The following is an 18,037-nucleotide window of genomic DNA, read 5'->3' on the forward strand; positions in this document are numbered from 1 at the left end:
GTCCCCCACTCCTCACCTGCCCCAGCACAGTCACAGTGTACTACTCAAAACTCAGAATTTAATCTGATTTGTTATAAATCCCACAGACTGCTCTAGGTTCTTGCAATAGTCCAGTCTCAGCAAATCAAGCATAAAAGAGATGATTACTAACTTCAGAAGAGGTGGCATTCACAGAATGGCCACTTCCACACTAACTTCTCCTACTACACTACTTCTACTTCCTAGCCTGCTGGACAGTACTTGGGACTTGCAAAGTTCCAGGCAGCATCCCCTCATAGGTCTCCATAACAATACATTTCAGTACTGCTACAGAGGCAACCAAAACAACAGACTTTTGTTGGTTTGGGGGTTTTGCTTGTTTTTTATAGTACATTTTAACACCAGTAATGGAGTTACCAACCCAACCCATTCACACAGGGAGTGGTTGTTTCAGAGGAATGCTCCATGTTCTGCACACACAACAGAGATCCTGCCACAGGATTGAAGACTGATCGACTCACCAAACTCACTCATGGGGTTGATCACTGTGCTGTTGGAAACTCCCATGTGCACAGAAGATCTGTACCTCAGGCTTTTAGTACATACATAAGAGTTCTCATCTGTCAAACCATATGGCACTAGAACTTGTAGCATAGTGCTGCAGGTCCAGGAAGTCACAGCTATATTTTTCTTTTTTCAGGATGTTAACCTAACCTTTGAAGTTTCTGTAGCACTGAACTAGCAGACTCCAGACTAAGGTCAGATCTGCTGCTCTGTCTGGAGCTGATGCAAAAAGATGATCAACTGGACTCACCCTTGAACTCTGCCATCCATTCACACCTATTACTGTGGCTGCTCACCAATCAGTTCCTATGTCATTATGGCTTCTTCCAACCTGAATTATTCCATTAGAACCTGTGGGCTAATGTATGGCTCTGACTGACATGATCCCTTCCCAACCCAGGTCAAACAGGCTGGGAGACAAGAGAAGCAACGCTGTGCAGCAAGACACAGAAGCAGACAGATCTGAATGGGAGCAAATATAGCCAAGGGAAGATCCTACCACTCAGTTTCCCTATAAACTCCTCATTCCACTCAGTAACAACTACAGCAGGACTGCTATTTATTCTCACCAGCTAAGTACCCAGAACAAGCACCATTTGTTGAAATACTAAGCCAGATTTTGAGAACAGTAGCTTCTTGTATATGCAGACAGTATTTCAACTGAACAAACCCCACTAAATAACCCATTTCTTAAAGCATGAGGTAAAATGAAAAGCCAATTCCTGCTTCCCCTAAGTACACAGCCAGCAGCTGACCTACTTGTGCTGCAGTGTAAGAACACCAGCGTGAAAACACTCAGACACCTGCACGCTATGAAAATGAGAGACAGCCTGCTTTAAATGCAAGTTCTTCCCTTTAAGGACTGTGACAGAAAATACAGTTACCTTTAAGTTTCAACCTACATACAGCTTGAACTCTTTGAACACATTATCCACATCCTTTCATTTAAAAAAAAGCACATACTAATTGCTAAACTCATTTGGTTTTAGATACAGTAAAGGCTTCTGATCAACAAGCACTGAATCACAATTAGTAACTGCTTCTGTGGACACTGAGTTTAACACAATTGCCCAAAAATGCAACAGAACATTAAAATATTTTAAATCCCATTTGCTTTTTAGTTTTAAGTCACTTTCATCAGTGTAGCTGTCCCTCATCAGTACTTCCATTTGCTCTATCCACAACAAGGAGTTTAAAGAGTATAAAGCAGTAAATCTTCTGGCTGGTAGTCTTATATCGCTTGTACAGAAACCTGCACTTTGCTAGAAGTCAACTTCAAATCAAGACTTCCAGCACCCCTAGACCCTTCAGTTTTGAGCATCCCTGAACTCTTTTTCCTGGTGCTCTACAGCACCACTCATTTGCCTCCACACAACAGCAGCTCAAGTCCCCTGCTCACATTTCAATACAGATGCTTGACAGGCTCCCCCACCATCACCTGAACGGTGAAAAGCAAAATGAAGCGAGCTACACTAAGCTCAAGCCATCCTGCTTGAAATTTGGTTCAACCTCCACACACTGAGGGAGTTCATGGCTTGAATCAAAAGCTTAAAATAATTGATCATGAGGAAACTGCTGCACTGCATTTCAAAGTAAGGCATTCTCTCAGTGCTCCACGTAGGAAATTTTCCTTGGAGAGAAGGGAGACAAATTGCTTGAGCATTTCTTGTTTTGATGTAGTGAACGAAGGAAAGTGTAGGCATGTGCGAAGTGAGTACCAGAGCACAGAAAGAAAATATGTTAACCTTCAAACCTTATTTGGACACATCTTTTGGAAAAAAAAAAGTCACTAGATTTAAGCCACAAAATTGTCCTCCCGTTTTTGCAGCAGTGCTACTCCATGGAATAAACTCACATGAAACTAACGCAGACCTTAATGCATCGCTGCTTTCCTATTGCTGACTAGTAAATAGTGCCAAGCAGCTCATTTTAAGGCCAGAAATAATTAAATGTTTCGAATATTTCAGCTATAAATAGGACTGATGAGCTAAGTTCCAAAGACTTGTTTGGACATCCAATAAGAGCAATAGAGGAGTAGGGGCAGGGTACAGGGGGAAAGCCACATTTAACTCTGTGTGCTCCTTCAGGGCAATGGGATGTTAAAGGGACAGATCTAGAACTGTTACATAACTGTGAGCTGAAGCGAGAAGCACCTGAAGCTACAATTCTGTCAGGAAAGAGGAATAAGATGATATTCTGATGACCTAGATACCTCTGAAGCACCACAACTAATCAAACAATAGGCTTGTCTACTCCTAAGTGCCTTAAATTGCTTCTCTGCTGAATGGTCGGCAGGCATGCAGGAGCAGACAGCTCCCCCCTGCACAAAGCACTGATAAGCTGGCATTTTGTGTTCTCCCTTTAGGGGGACAAAAAAGCAAGAAGGAAACTTCATGTAACAAAAATGTGTAGCAAAAAAAGTCAACCCTCAAATTCTGCTCTTCTCAACCAATACAAGTAAGAGAATGCCAATAAGCAGAGGCTAAGCCAGAAGCAGTACAAACCCAGTAAATTAAAAACTATATTAAATGACTGCTTTTTAGAAAGCACATTATGAACTTGGTAAGAAAGATGTTTCTCCATAGCTACAAGAAAAATCATGCACGGTAAGGACAGTGGCAAAACATGCCTCTCATCCTTCTTCCCCTCTGCCCAAAAATCACAGCTATTAACAGCACACTCACTGCAGGACCTAACAGGATCCCACAGTAAGATTCACCAGTGCTTTTCCAGCCCCCTCAAAGAAAGCTGTATTAAAACACTAAGGGCAGATTAAAGCATTAAAAGGCCTCTTGCTCACTTTTCCCCCCTTTCTTACCCATCAGGCAGGCTCTTGAGGATGGGAATGAGAGTACTCCAGATCTGACAGCGCCCTAGTTCACCATGAACTCTGGAAATGGCAAGTGACAGCTCCTCATGAACACTGAAAGCTAACTGGATCCTTGCAGGCCACACACATTTAAACCAGGCAGACTTCTGCTTGTATTTCAGAGTGGTTTTATCCAAGGTTGTTGCTCACTCAAGAAGTCAGTATTTTCTAATTGGTTTAGGCCATAACTGTGTTCTATGTACCTTGTATGTACCCTCATGTCAGCAGCCAGTAATTCAAACAATGAGCAGCTAACCTAAATTGGTGTTTTGAGCTAGAATAGGGAGAAAAGAATGAAGTGAGAGACACCAACTGCAATTACCCCATGTTTGGTGTCTCCATTGCCAGTCAGAGGTGCTTCAGTCACCGAGGTGCATCTGCACCACAGCCAGACAGGAGCTCAGCAGAAAGCAGTGAGTGCTTCCTTAGGCTGTACAGGAGATAAGCCAGAGGGTCAGGTGTCCTACTCATTTCCAGCATAAACAAGTTGTCACTCACAAACACCAGTGTAAGGAAACACAGTAAGCCAAAGAGGCTCAAACCTCTCATTTTTGCTTTTAGCAAGCTGAATGGCAGCAGCAGTGAGGCCAGCAGGATGAGGGTGGTGATCAACCTCCTGTACTCAGCACTGGTGAGGCCACACCTCAAATACAGGGTTCAGCTTTGAGCCCCTCACTGCAAGAAAGACCCTGAGGTGCTGGGGAAGGGTCAGAGCTCAGCTCTGATCAGGAGCAGCTGAGGGACTTTAGCCTGGAGGAAAGGAGGCTCCAGGTGACCTCAGCACTCTTCACAGCTCCCTTAAAGGAGGCTGTAGTGAGGTGGGGGGGTGGTCTCTTCTCTCAGGTAACAAGTGACAAGATGAGAAGAAATGGCCTCAAATGGTGCCAAGGAAGGTTTAGGCTGGATATTAGGAAACATTCCTTCATGGGAAGGGTGGTCAGGCACTTGAACAGGCTGGCCCAGAAAGTGGTGGAATCACCATACCTGGAAGTGTTCAAAATACAAGTGGATGTGGCACTTGGGGACATGCTGTTAGTGGTGAACAAGCAGCACCAGGATAACAGCTGGACTCTGATCTTAAGAGATATTTTCCAACCTTAACAGTTCAATGTGGCTTCCAACTAAAAGTGCTCTTTCAGCCCAACCTCAGTTCACACTCAGCTTCCCATCTCTCAGTTCCTGCAGCTGAGAGCCTTCCAGAAAGTTTTTCCAGCACTGAACCCCAGAATCCTACATTTCATGTCAAAGAACAAAGGGCTGTACAGAGAGAGCATAGGTTTCTTTAAAAAACTGTCTTCTCTAGATCACACAGTTTGCAAAACTGATGCAGTAACTACCTGCAGATAACTCCAGGAAGTATTTCAGCTTCTTCTTCTCCCTTCTTTACTGTTCTTAACTTGGTAGGGCCACTGACACCCATCAGATGAAAGGGAAGCATAACAGGGGAAACGATATGCATCAACACAATTAACACCCCGATCAACAATGGGAATCAAAACAGGAAAAATTTTCCACACAAGGCACAGTTAAATAGAATTGAAACAAACAAACAAAAAATTTTTTAAATTTTTGCACGTCTTCACTTTATCTCCACTAGAGGAAGAGATTTTTCTCACATAGCTACAACAAAAATAGTTTCTATCAGGTCCCTGCTAGTAAGCATGTAGAGAAACAGGCCTGGGCCGCCATATGCCTTTCCTGCAATTAACCCCTAATAACTGATACAGTACCTAAGTCCATCCACTTCAAAGCCCCACACGTACTGCCACAACTGCTGAGTCTCTGCCAGGCATCATTGCTGCTGCTACACACAAATCCCTTGTTAAGGCAACAGCTCAAAGTACATTAATTCTGCCAACAGGACAGTGCCAGCAGCTGCCTCCTCCCCTCTCCCCGTTGCCTCTTCAAGCCTCTTTCAATAGCACAGCTGAGGCTGAACCACCCACTCACAGGGGCTCTCCCACTCTTTCCCATTTCCAGCACCATGCAGCACCACACTGCCTTTCCTGCTAATTCTGCCACTCATCCAACACTGCTCAGAGTCAAGTCAGCTACCCAAGCCAAACCAGCAGAAAAAGCAACCCAATACAAGCAGTTTCCTACATACTCAGACTGTATCACCTCACACAGAAATTCAATGAGAACTAGCACTGAAGACAAACAGCAGAGGCACACAGTCTGCTCTGCAGGGCACAGTTCAGCTGCACAGCCCAGGGCTGCTGCCCTCTGTGCTGGCACTGCTGTCCCAGGTCCAGCACCAGCTTATCCTGGACACCAAGTGATGTGCTCTGCACCCCACAGCCTCTGAAACAGGCACACAGCACCGCTGAGGGGGAGGCACACACTGCCTCACTGGGCACCGGTGCCAAAAGAAAAGTTCAGCTCTGTAACTTCAATCCAGTTCAGCTGGAAAAATTCTCCAGACTCCCAAAACTCACAAGTACAGTTAAGAAGCATATTCATGTAGGAACTGACTTGGTGATATGTGATAACACTGCAAAGATGGGTAGACAACTGGGCTGTAACTGGATCTGACTGTATGTTGCCAAAGATTTCTCTCAATCTGAATAAAGTCCAGATTTAGGCTGGGGTAGCCAACACATTTGTTAACCTTCACTTAAGAACAAGGTTTCCTTCCCTTACAAACGGAGGCTGCCACAGGTTTCAGTTTGTCAGTGTTACAGAATGAGTGATTGGTAGGAAGACCTCAAGCTTGGCACAGTCCTTCCTGCACGGGAGAAATATTCCCTTGAACAGACCTAGAGAATGCACTGCACCTTCTGAGAGCTGGGCCTGCTACAGAGGAGATTAGAAAAGCATTGATTTCAATATCACATGTGAAGTTGTCCCAAGGACATTATAACTTCAGCAGCTCAGCTCCCTACAAGCACCCTTCTATGCTCAAAGGGCTCAAGGCTCACCCACTTACCTAACAATTTTTAACATATTCACAACTCTCACCACAGAAACATCAGCCACTGCTACAAAACAAGTCTCAACAACTGAAGCATTTATGATTTTTAAACACATTTTCCTGAGACAGGAAATGCCACTGTCATGTGTACATTGATGGCTGCTGGCCAGGCAAGCCTAGAGGTATAGAGGTGAAAGAAGTCAGCAACCTCAGGGGTAAGGCAAGCCACACATCATCCCAACAAGAACAAACACAGAGGGGGCTGCTCACTACTTCTCTTCACATCAAGCTCTCAAACTTGTCTAAATGCATCTGCACAATCAAATTGCTTTTCTGCAGGACTACCCTATGTTGAGACCACAATGGTTTAACATACATCTTTCACTTAGGTGAAGAAGAAAGAGGCAAATACAACTCTACAAAGTCTGTTTTAGCACAACCTGCCAACCAACAGTGCAGTCTCTGTAGATCACACTTAATGTCCTCATTTGGGGGATCCATGAAATCTTTCCTTACAGTACACAGAGTAAGCTCTGGGGAGGAAAGGGTAGGATTATAAGATGAACTGAAACAGAGAAAGTCAGCAGTGTGCTCCTCTTCAAAGCTCACTAAAGCTTAATCTAGTCCTAATGCACCACAGAAATAAATCAACAAAAGATTAGACTAAAGAACAACTCAGTTTGATATTTGATTAATGACACAGTGATATGTCTGCAACTCAAAGTACTTAGAGCAAGACTCTAAGAATAATATTCAGTATTTTCACAAGCCAACTTCCAACCTCTTTAAAAGAACCAAATTGTATTCCGAGGGTCTTCTCAAACAAGCAAGATTTCTCATAGCATCTGAAGGTTCTACAAGCATTTAACCACATTTGCTAGCCAAATGTTCACAGCATGTTCATTCTTCTATTGAAAAAAATTAAGTTTAAAAGCAGAAGTCACATTTCTGAATGTTTGTGCCAGCAGTATTGTATCTTGAAAGGGGTTTTGCTTTTTAAATCTCAACACATAACTCGTAGGTCTTCAGCAGCTATTTCCATAGTACTATTAGCTTTAGAAAACACTCCAGTTCTATGTCCTAACCCTCAAAATCATTACTTACTGCACTTTTCCAAACAATTTATTAGCAACAAGCCTGACATAGCAGAAGTTGGAAAGATTCCCTTTTAAGAATTTTGAGCTGCTCTCCCTCCCTATCCTAATGACAAGCTTAAGACTTTGCTCCCTGAAAGATAAGTGTTAACTGCTTTGAGGGCAGCTTCAAGGCAATGTTTAAAATCTTAAACACAGTTCCTTAGTTCAGGATTACAAAGTATTTAGGCAACTTAATTCTCTTAAAAGTAAGATGACTTCTTGCTTTAAGAAAGTGATTTGATTGCATCAAGAGCCTTAACCTCATTTTCTGCAGCAGTTATTTTCACTATTATTTCATGTCTAAGCAATACATTAAAGGAGGCCAAGCTTCTGTCTCCATGCCCAGGAGTTCACATACTTCAAGTGACTGTTCCTCCCCTGAAATCAGGGCTGTGATGATTCCCATATTAGGCAAAGGATTGACAGATTGAACCTTTTATTGCCCAGAAGTTACAGCTCCCCAGGCAGATCACACCACACGGACCAAGGCAAATGAACACCTACAAGAAAAAGCCAGAAGACCCTTTCTTTCATGCAGAAGAGGTTGAGGAGAGGAAAAGACAGCAAGTTTGCAGGCAGTATTATCACAGGAGTGGGTTTAAAGAAACAGCTAAAATAACAGCACTTAGTCTTCCACTCAGCAGTACCACCCTGCTGGAGGAGATAAGAGGTGAGAACAACTTTTCCAAGTATGCACAACAGAGGGAAAGCAGCCCTAACACCTCGGTACAAGCAGCTGACACATGTTCTCCAACAAGTTTCTGTAATTTTCAATCCAAGTGAAAAAAAAAAAAAGGCACCTTGTTATACTGGAGGCATTATCCAACACATTGCTCAAAAAGACATTTCAAATATTTTACTGAGACCAGTAAGAATTTGTAAATTCAACATGCTTATCTCTGAGGTGAGGGTGGGAAAATAAATGCATTATAATTGACATGAACTACAGACTGGAACCTGATTCTGATGTCACTGGAACAACAACTGTGTAAGAGCAAATTAGGTTCTACTCTCAAATAGCAATTCAGTGGGAATTGCATTCTACATTCCATGTCTGCAATCTGTACAACATCTCAGCAGTTCAAGCCTTCAACATTTTGGTTTCTACTCCTTTAAAAGAAACTGCTATGACCTGCAGTAGCAAATCCCACCTTGCCATGCAAAAATCAGCAATACCTAGGGCTGGAAATGCAATCACCATTTGCTCATCATCTGCACTGAAAATAAAGCTGAAAATACATTTAGGAAAAAAACCATAACAAACTACGTGAGACATCTCTCATCCTAGTAAAGCATACGAGAATTTCCCCCATACAAAGGGTAAAGAGAGGCCAAGTAACCAAGCTGTGAACAAAAAACCCTTCCCTAAAAGACACTTTACACAAAAGTCTTTTACATAGACTTTTGCCAGTCCTCTCACCTATTCCTACATGAGAAACAAGAGCAGGGCCACTCTTAAAATAAGCTGTATTTTCACAAATCATTTCTGCAAAGGCCCAAATGGACTTCTCTTTCACCTTATACTTGATTTCCTATCAGTCCTGCTCATAAGTGGGCATCAAACAGGAATTCCAACACCCATCTCACCTGCATTTACTCATCTAAGCTCCTCTGGACTGCCTTGGATGCTCAGAAGTGCCATCTTTGGTGGCAAACATTCTACTGTAAGTTTTTCCAACCTTAAAGAGAAGCCAGCTACAAACCATAATGAAATTAGCACAGCTTTTCTCTTTTTTCCCTGTCTAGTTAATTGAAGGAGATACTTGTACAGCTTCAAAGATCTACTACTCTCACACTGAGATATAAAGCAGTCTTGTTACTTCAAGGAGTAACATTGCCATGGAGCAGCCAAAATTCTCAGTGACAGATTCCAGCCAAACTGAACAGATAACTTTAGGAGGATGTTCACATGCTTACACATCCTGTAGAGATAATTATGGCCCTAGAACAGGGATGTGGGCTCCCTCCCAAACACAAAAGGGGACAGGGAGCTCCTTGCTTTGCTGCAGAGCAGGAACTCCAGTTAAACACCAGCTAGGGGAGTTGAAGGAAGGAACTTCAACAGTCCTTCCAAGTTTGATATTCAAATGTTTCAAAAAGCTTGGCAAGCAAACAAAGTCTTGTTTTCCTGGCAATGAACACTATACAGAACATATTATTTCAGAAAAGAACACAAGCTAAAGGTCAGGCAAGTTAGTTACCAATGCTCTCAAAACACAAGTTCCTATTATGTATTAATTTGCTCCTAGAAATGCCTTGATTATAATTCTAATCCTCAAAGACATCACTTATTCCTTATCAGTCATTTCTTAGCAGTTGACTGCAACAGCAGACATCAATGTGAGCCATGTTTCCACATGTATCTAAAACTCTGGCTCTGGTCTTTCAGACACCAATCCCAAGCCCAGAAATGCATTCACGTAAATGAACTCCCTACGCAGCACCATGACCTTAAAATCAGCTACAGGATGAGATAACAATTCTTTGTATCACATCAAGAACAACCCTCCAAAACCAAGGAAAGCTACTTCTACCTTTCCTCTAGGACATCTCAGGAAGATCAAGTTGCTGAAAATGTTTTAAAAAAAGAAACCCAGTCATACTTCAGCAAGGGTAAAGCCTAAAGAACCACCATACATAAGTATTTCTGACTTTTTTCAGTTGATGACCAAATACTGCAGAAACTTAGAAAATATTTTTTATGCCTTGTTCACTTTAGATAGTTGAGGGTAAAGATAAAACCTAAAATACTGACAATTAGTACAGTAAGTTTAAGAAGTAAATGCAGCCTTCAGCAAAAAGTTGAAAAAATGCACTCGGGCAGCTCACAGACCACACTGTGGGCACAGCACGCAGCAACAGCAGAAAAAGAAATTAAGTAAATTAAAAAACAAGGCAACAACTCAGCCTGATTTTAAAGTTTAACATTTCCCATTCAAAGACTGCTTTGACTATAAAAATCATCCCAGGGATGGGGTCTGTTCATAATCACAATACAAGAACAAAAGCCAATTCAAAGCTAACTTATGTAAGGTAACATTTGAGTGAAATTTGGTAGTTTCCCTCATGAATGTCCTTGAAACTCCCATGGACTGTGATAAGATGTACAACAGTCTGCTAACAACAGGCACAAAGTTAAAAGTACTTTTATTGCAGCACTGAAGTGAAGCCTGTGATGGTGCTGGTGCTGCAAACCAATACCACTGTGGTACACCAGCAAACCAACAGGGACACAGAACTCACACCTGCATTCCCAGCTGCCCATTTCATCTGGCTTGGAACTTGGGAAGCTCAAAGCTGGGGACAATGTGGTGCAGCCACCAGGAGAGAAGTGTTGCTCTATTACACTGGAGGAAAATCCCTCCTCCTGTCCAGGCTAGCCAGCATGAGATACCTTCCAGTATTAGGGCAGGAAGAGAAAACAACTCCTCATCTATCACAGCACCTCACTCCAGTCAGTGCTGCTTTGTTAGTACAGCCAGCAAGCAAATATTAATCACTGATATTCAAGCAAACCACAGGGACTGCAGTTGACACAAGGTACCTAAGAAATATCGGGACTCTTGTAAGACGTGGCTCAAGCATTCCTGTGCACCCAACACAAACAAGAGCAGCCCAGCCTCCCAAACCAGGACAGACTGTCATGTTTAAAAACAATGCTTTCACAACAATTCAAGTAAAACTCTTCTGTGCTGGAACTATTTCTCTGCTAGGTTTTGAGCTGCAGGCAAATGAACATGAAAAGGAAAGAATACAGCCCTCGTCAACTCCACTCCTTGCTTTCAAAATAATTCCAGCTGAAAAAACAAAAAACTAGTGCTAGTGCTATTATTGAGGAGGTGCTGTAACAGGATTATTGATTTTAGGGTAAGCTAGGACGTAACAGCTGTTAAGCAACACTCAGTTATGGTACAGGGGGAATTAAAGGCCTCTCCTGTTTCATGGCTGCTCTTGTAAGTATTCCAACCTATCCCTCTGCTTTATTTCATGTGCAGAAATCCCTTCTGCAGGCAGGCACAGGCCATCCACACAGACCCTATCACCTAAGCTGTCCCATGACTAAAGTTCAGATGTGACATGTGCATGTTTCCACTGCTAATGATGACATAGCTAATTAAAGGCCATTTATTACAGGTGTGCTGGCACTTTTATGACCTTGAGAAAACTATGCAATAATCTAATGCTTTGAGATAATTAAATGACAGTGGCAAAAACACAGAAAACTGAAATCAAAGAAAACTGAGCAGTGCAGGGAGGGAGAGAGATCAGCCCTTGAGCAGTAAAGCAGTATCATATCCTCAACTTCAATCTCTTGGGCTCTTTTAAATTATTCAAATTGCAATGCTGCCAAACACAATCAAACTTTTCCTGATGCTCAGAAGCACTGCCTTTTCCCCCCTGTAAATCAAGCCAGGTGAGTTGTCATTCTCTATCTCCCAGCTTATAGTGCAGCTAGATTTCCCTATCTCTAGTTGGCTTGCAAATCAAGCAATTGAAACCAATCGTGGCACATGGCATCTGCTAGGTTTTGTTTAACTGTGCCCAGTCCAATCTTTCAGCTTCCAAATTAAGTGAGAGTTACACAACAAAGATGTTAAAATAGTTCAGTGTTCCAGTGCAGCGCTGAAAACCTCACATGATCCAAACTCAGCGTTCGAGGCAGTACAAGCCTCACAGGTCCCAGGTGCCCCTCGCCAAGCGTACGGCAGGGAGGCTGCTACGAGCGCTGAGATTTTAAGCCGTTCCTGAGCAATAACCACACTTTAAGAAGCACAGTGCGCAGGCTCCAGCACACCGAGGCTGAGCACCCAGCCAAAGCCGTGTCCCATCCCCACCGGGGGATACATTACAGGCGGGAGCAGCGCTGACAGCGAGCGCACCAGCTCCATGTGGGGGCCGGGCCGCCAGGGATCGGTCACCTCCTTCCCCGAGCTGCTCCCGCCGCCAGCGGACGCGGCCCCGGGAAAGTCGGCGCCCTCGGGGCTGCCTGGCTCCGCTCCCGGCGCTGTGCAACGCCAGCGCCCCGCGGCCCCGGGGCCGCAGCCCCCGCTGCTCCCGGGGCCGAGGCACCCCCGGTGCGGCCCGGCCGCTCCGCAGCGGGGAATAAGGTCACCGACAGTGGCCCCCGGGCCGCCCCCGCTCCGGCACGGGCCGCCGACCGCAGCGGGGGAGAGGCCCCGGCAGCGGAGCGGGGAAAGCGCGGTGACCCCGCCGAGGAGCGACCGCGGGCCGGGCGCGAGGGCCGCTGCCGCGATTTCCCCGCCGCCCCTCGGGGGCGGGCGGCCGCCCACGCCATTTTGAGGAGGGGGGAGACACGGGGGCCTTTCCCGCGGCGCCGCGCGGAGCCGCCAGGCCGCCCAGCCCCGCGCTCCGGACCGAGCCCGCGAGCGCAGCCCCGCCGCCGCCCCCGGCGCCTCCGCCGGGCCTCGTTACCTGCCGGGGCGGGCCGGTGGCGGGCCGGGCCCGCGCGCCGCGCCGCGTCCCTCGCCGCCATCTTGTCCGGGTTTAAAATTAACTCCCCGTGACGTCAGAGCTCCGCCGCGAGACCTTTATCGCCCGCCGGCGGCGCGCGGGGCGGGGCCTCGCGCCAGGAGGGGCGGGGCTGGAGCCGGAGCGGAGCCCCGGGGGCTGCAGCGGGACGGGGGAAGCGCTGAGGGGCGGGCGCCGGGAGGGCAGCGGACAGAAAGCGAGACAGACAAACAGACAGACAGACACATACACACAGAGACACAGACGTGCACACAGGCCCAGCTGCCCGGCCCGCCCCCCGGGCTGAGTGCCTCCCTCACGGCACCCGCGTGCGCTGAGGTGGAGCAGCGGGGCTCCAGCGGGGCGCTAGGTGAGGAGGCCCCCAGGCCGTACAAACACCGCCTCAGGCAGCGCGTCCCTCAGGGCTCCCCCCCCTCCCTCGGCCACAGCTCACTCCTGTGGAGCTCACAGCCGGAGCGTCACCCGTGTGTGGTGTCCCCCTGCGCCCTCACCCTGCTGGGCCCTGGGGACAGCCAGGAGAGCGACCGGACCGCTCTGCATTTCCAGCCCTAAATCCAGCTCCTCACTGTAGCACTGCTGCTGCACTGGGGCTGGAAGCACGCAGGACAGCTCTAAATCAGAACTAGCCACACAAGTTTCCAAGGAACCAAACATTCCTGCTGTGTCTGCGGTTTGCAGGAGTCTTGCTCCTCTCCATCCGAACTGACCTTGCTTCATCCTTTTCAAAAGGCCAGCTGTGAAAGTGAGCTGCCCTTACTGCATGAAGTTTTTAAGTCTGTGAGGTTTCCTATTGCTAAAGGTTGTGTAAACCTTCTCAGGCAAATTGGTCAGTATGACCTTGTCACTTGTTAGAAGAACACAATGTCCAATAAATCATGTGAAGTGAGCAACAGACTTGCAAAACCCCACTTCACCGTGGCAATGTTCTCTGTAGAAACCATTTTTCTCAGTTTTTAGCTATACTAACTTACTTAGTCCTGGAGAGGCAGCTTGTGAGTGACAGCAATCCTAAAAGCAAACAGAGTTTGGTTCTGCCAAAACGGAGGTGGAGGGAAAGCTCAGAAGAGATTTTCAAAGTAAAAACCACCTATCACAGAAGCACCCACAACTGCTTTCCAAACCTTGCTTTCCTTTACTATCAAAGTAGCACATAAGGGGTTTTCTAACACAGGGGTTCATGACACCTCCTGCTGTGCTTACGCTGGCAGCCCTTGTGTCAGAAAGTTTAATATCTACAACACATGAAAAAGAAAGTAAAATGTCCAAAAGATGCTGCAATCACAGCAAGTGAGAACTGCAGAAGGATACAATGATCAAACTATTATCACATATTCAATTCTAGTTATGATACTTGGATTAATAGAATATGCAGTTCTGTAAAATAACATTATTATTGTAGATTTATGTCAGCATAAATGGAAGCAGGATTCAACCCTTTTGTAAAAAAAACCAAAAATACTGCCATGGGTCTTTTGCAGTTTAACATCCTCTATTTATTTGCTGAAAATGAGTGTACCATTGCTTGTCCTTCAAACCTCATACCAAGTGAAGGAAAAACCTTCTTTCCATTGGAAGGAAGGCAGAGCACACTCTGTACACAGAGGAATTGCAGAGATATTCAGGCAATCAGGCAAAGGGAAACAACTTGAAATAAAACACATTTAAACTGTTATCTGCCAAATTTAAGCTTCAGCAGCTCAATATGCAAACTAAAAAAACAGGGGGGAAACACACCACAATAGTAAAGAAGTTTCCTAATTCTGCTGTTAGTAAACAGCCTTGTTCCTGGTCAAGTCTGGAACAGTTTACGCAGAGAAGAGTTTGAAATAGTGCGTGTTCAGACAGATAGATTTCTGCTTCATGCAACAGGATTTGCTGCTGCTGTAACGTGAGAGCAGAAGTCAAGAACTTGGAGGTCAGAAAGCTCAGCCTTAATTGTCCCCTTATGTTTGCAGGGAGGAAGGAGACATTTTCTGAGCTGAAGATTTTGCTATCAATGTGTCTTCTCCTGGTTGCAAGGTCCCCATCTCCACTGCACTCCCAGCTACATTCCTCTGAGCCAGGCTAGGAAAGGAGTTAGGACTGAAATTGCTTAAGCTGGCTGTGGATTTGGGCTGGAAGGAGCTTGGGAACAACTGTGCAAAGCACAGGCAGGCTGTGGTGGGAAGGGATTGCTGGAGCAGCAGGATTCCTGACCCATGAGTGCTGGCTGAGCCAGTAGTCCCTTCAGCCACCAGAGTCACAGTTTTGTACTACAGGCACTGGATTTGGCCATGCTGCTCTGAAGACTCTGCTGTCCCAAGCTTGTCCCAAACCCACTTTGGGCCAGCCAACAAACACCACCAGTGTCACCCACGCAGTGAGACAAAGGCTGCTCAGCCGTGCTGCTTGGAGAGCTGTCCCTTCCTGCGGCTGGAAGAGCCACCACAGTGTCTCCTGGCCTTCAGGCATCCCAGCCTGGCAGGGGACTGGACAGTTCCTGACCCATGCAGGCCACAAGCACCCATTGGACACCAGGAAAGGCTGAATCAGACTTGGGTCCTTTATGCCTTTCCATATAAAGTGTTTCTCAATCCTCATCAGCCAGCCTGTGCAATGCAGTTGGGCTTGTTTAAAGTAATCTGCATGATGACATATCCTTAAGTTCAACACCTACCTGAAGCATGCTGAGCACCACTGCTGGGCTGGGGAACAGAGCCATCTCCCACCTTGGAGGGCTGAGGGTCCTGGGATGAGCTGGAGACGTCTCCATTGGTGCTTCTGCGCTTACGAACCTCTCTCCTCATCTGCTTCAGGCTGCCGAGTCCAAACGAGTGACCAGGAGATTCCCACTCCTCCTTCCAGACTGTGCCGTGCTGCAGGCAGTCAGGAGCTGAGGACAGACAGCTGTGAGATAAAGGTGGCTCTTCTGAACACCACCCTGTGCACAGCAATGAGGCACCTCCAACCCTCGGGCTGCAGTGGCTAGGACCACCCAGGGCTTCCCAAGGAATAAAACTGGGGAGGCAAGGAGAGGTCAGCTCTGCAGTGGTGAACCAGCGCTAGCACTGGGAACAGCCAGGGCAGGCAGTGCTCAGCTGCCCTCCCACCAGACCCCACCAAGGGAGCTGTGCCATTCAGGCAAGTCTGAGATGTCCTAACAGAGTCCCGCTGGGAAATCCGCCTGGATCTCGGGCTTGTTGCCAGAGGCGAACACGTGCCCTCCTAGAGACTGGAAATGCCCTACAAGGCACCTCGTCTTGCTTTTCTCTGAAAAACACCCAGGCTGCCGTACCACAGCCCTGCTACTTATGGACTTCTCTACTCACAGCTTCCCAACTCTCCCAGCTGGAGCGCTCCTCCCTCTGCACCGTGCCAGCAGGCGCTGCAGGATGTGCTGCTCCCCGAGCCCCTGCCCACTCTGCAGCTGGATCCTCCCTTTGGCTCCCTCTTCCCAGCGCCCATTCCTGTGCCCTGCCCACAAGCAGGAACACGCTGCTCGGTCCTGCCCAGGCTGGCTGATGTTTGCCTCACTACCTCGGCAAACATCTCAGTCCCATAAACAGGCAGTCTTGGTTTCCTATGCATTTTTTTTCTGGTGCTCGCCATTTCCCAGGGGTATGTCTCTCAGATTCAGGGCTGCCTTCATTTGTCACACCGGTGATCTGAAAGTTGCTGTGCGTCATTAGAGAGTGCTCAGCACAGCCCCGGGCTTGCAGCTACCTGTGTGTGTTGGCATAACCTGGGGCTCACCCAAGCAAAGCCAAGGGGAGACACAGCAGGAATCCAAGACTGATTCTTCTGCAGACAACTACAAGAAGGGAGAGGCATTTGGCAGCAGAAAACAAATTGGGAAGGAAGGGGAAAAACCATTTTACTTAATCTCCTCAACCTGTCTCACATGCTGAGAGGAGATGCCTTTTTAGCTGACTACAGGACACACAATTGAGAGAGAGAGAGAGAGAGAGAAAGCAGCCCCTCCCATACCACTAATTTATAGCAAGCTGAGTGGGAAACATCTCATTCTTCCCTGATGCTGACCCAGGAGCTGCTCCTCTGGGGAGGAAGGTGGAAATAACATTGAATTTTAGCAGTGAGACCAGCTCAGAGCAAGTTGCTAGGCACCAGCTGCAAGAATTGCCTGCAGGTGCTCTTGCAGGAGAGGTTGGGCCGGTAGATTGGGCTCTCACGGTGCAGCCAGAGTGCCAAATACCTTTGAAACGGGCATAATCCATTCTCAGCCTGAAGGAGCTATTGCACAATCTTCCCAGGATTAAGGGTTTAAATCGAGGGACTGTGTCACTGCCGGGGAAAGGGCAGGGGGCAGGCTCAGGAGCCATGCTGGCCTGTGTGGCTCCCTGGGGTGGTGGGATGCAGCCTGCCCGGGGAGGTGACAGTCTTGCAGGGGCACATGACAGCCATCTCCCTTGTCCTGCCCTGTCTACATCTTATCAGGGTGACTGAAATCTTCAAAGGATAAAATGGCTAAGTGGTTTTCTTCTGCTCCTGGAAGCAAAGCTCCATAGCCAGCTGAATCTTTCATTGCAAGCATTTGCTCAAGCAGAGTCCTATCATTTCAGACTGCATAAACACAGTAAGATTTCCATCTCACTCTTAAGCAACAGCACAAGACGAGGCTGTTTTTAAAGTCTGGCTTAGATACGGACTCCTGTGAAGGCTGCAGTGCTGCTTGGAGTGCCAGTGTGCCTGCAAACCCCAGGGCTGCCCCACTGCAGAGATGCCCCTGTCTACAGCCAGCATGCTGCTCTCTGCCTCATCTGGAGGCCAGCTCTGCTTACCCACCTGCTGCCTGCTCTGCAGCTCTAAAAATAAGAAGCACCTCTTGGGTTTAGATCCCTTTGGTGTCATTTCCCAATGACCCTTTAGGTCTTCAAGGACAGCACAGAGAAAGAGCTTTCCCACACCCCCAGACTCCATTTTCCAAACTTCTCATCCTAGGAAAAGAAGCATTGCTCCAGCTGTCACTGTGACACCCATCAAATGTCTTGCAGGGACAATCACACCAGCCCCTGAAGTCACACAGCCTCCTTCCAAGAGCTGTGTCTGTTTTTCTGGTACAAACAGCAAGGCTCAAGGGAGGAGGAG

General features: G+C 46.9%; 1 protein-coding gene across 4 annotated transcripts in view; it reads right to left on the reverse strand.

Moving 5' to 3' along the window:
- Positions 1–16,794, reverse strand: part of ATL2 (atlastin GTPase 2) — a 40,783-nt gene extending 23,989 nt beyond the window's left edge. The window contains exons 1-2 of one of the 4 annotated variants that reach the window (XM_064709300.1): positions 16,261–16,794; positions 15,609–15,824 (exon numbers count right to left, since the gene is read on the reverse strand). In XM_064709300.1, coding sequence (XP_064565370.1) covers positions 15,609–15,824; positions 16,261–16,540 — 496 coding nt within the window. In that variant the 5' untranslated portion in view covers positions 16,541–16,794. Of the gene's footprint in view, positions 1–12,895; positions 13,028–15,608; positions 15,825–16,260 lie in introns of those variants that run through there. The other 3 variants (XM_064709302.1, XM_064709303.1, XM_064709304.1) reach the window with 3 other exon arrangements.
- Between the last annotated feature and the right edge of the window lie 1,243 nt (positions 16,795–18,037).

Source organism: Zonotrichia leucophrys, chromosome 3 (assembly GCF_028769735.1).
Source record: "Zonotrichia leucophrys gambelii isolate GWCS_2022_RI chromosome 3, RI_Zleu_2.0, whole genome shotgun sequence".
Classification (NCBI taxonomy): Eukaryota; Metazoa; Chordata; class Aves; order Passeriformes; family Passerellidae; genus Zonotrichia; species Zonotrichia leucophrys.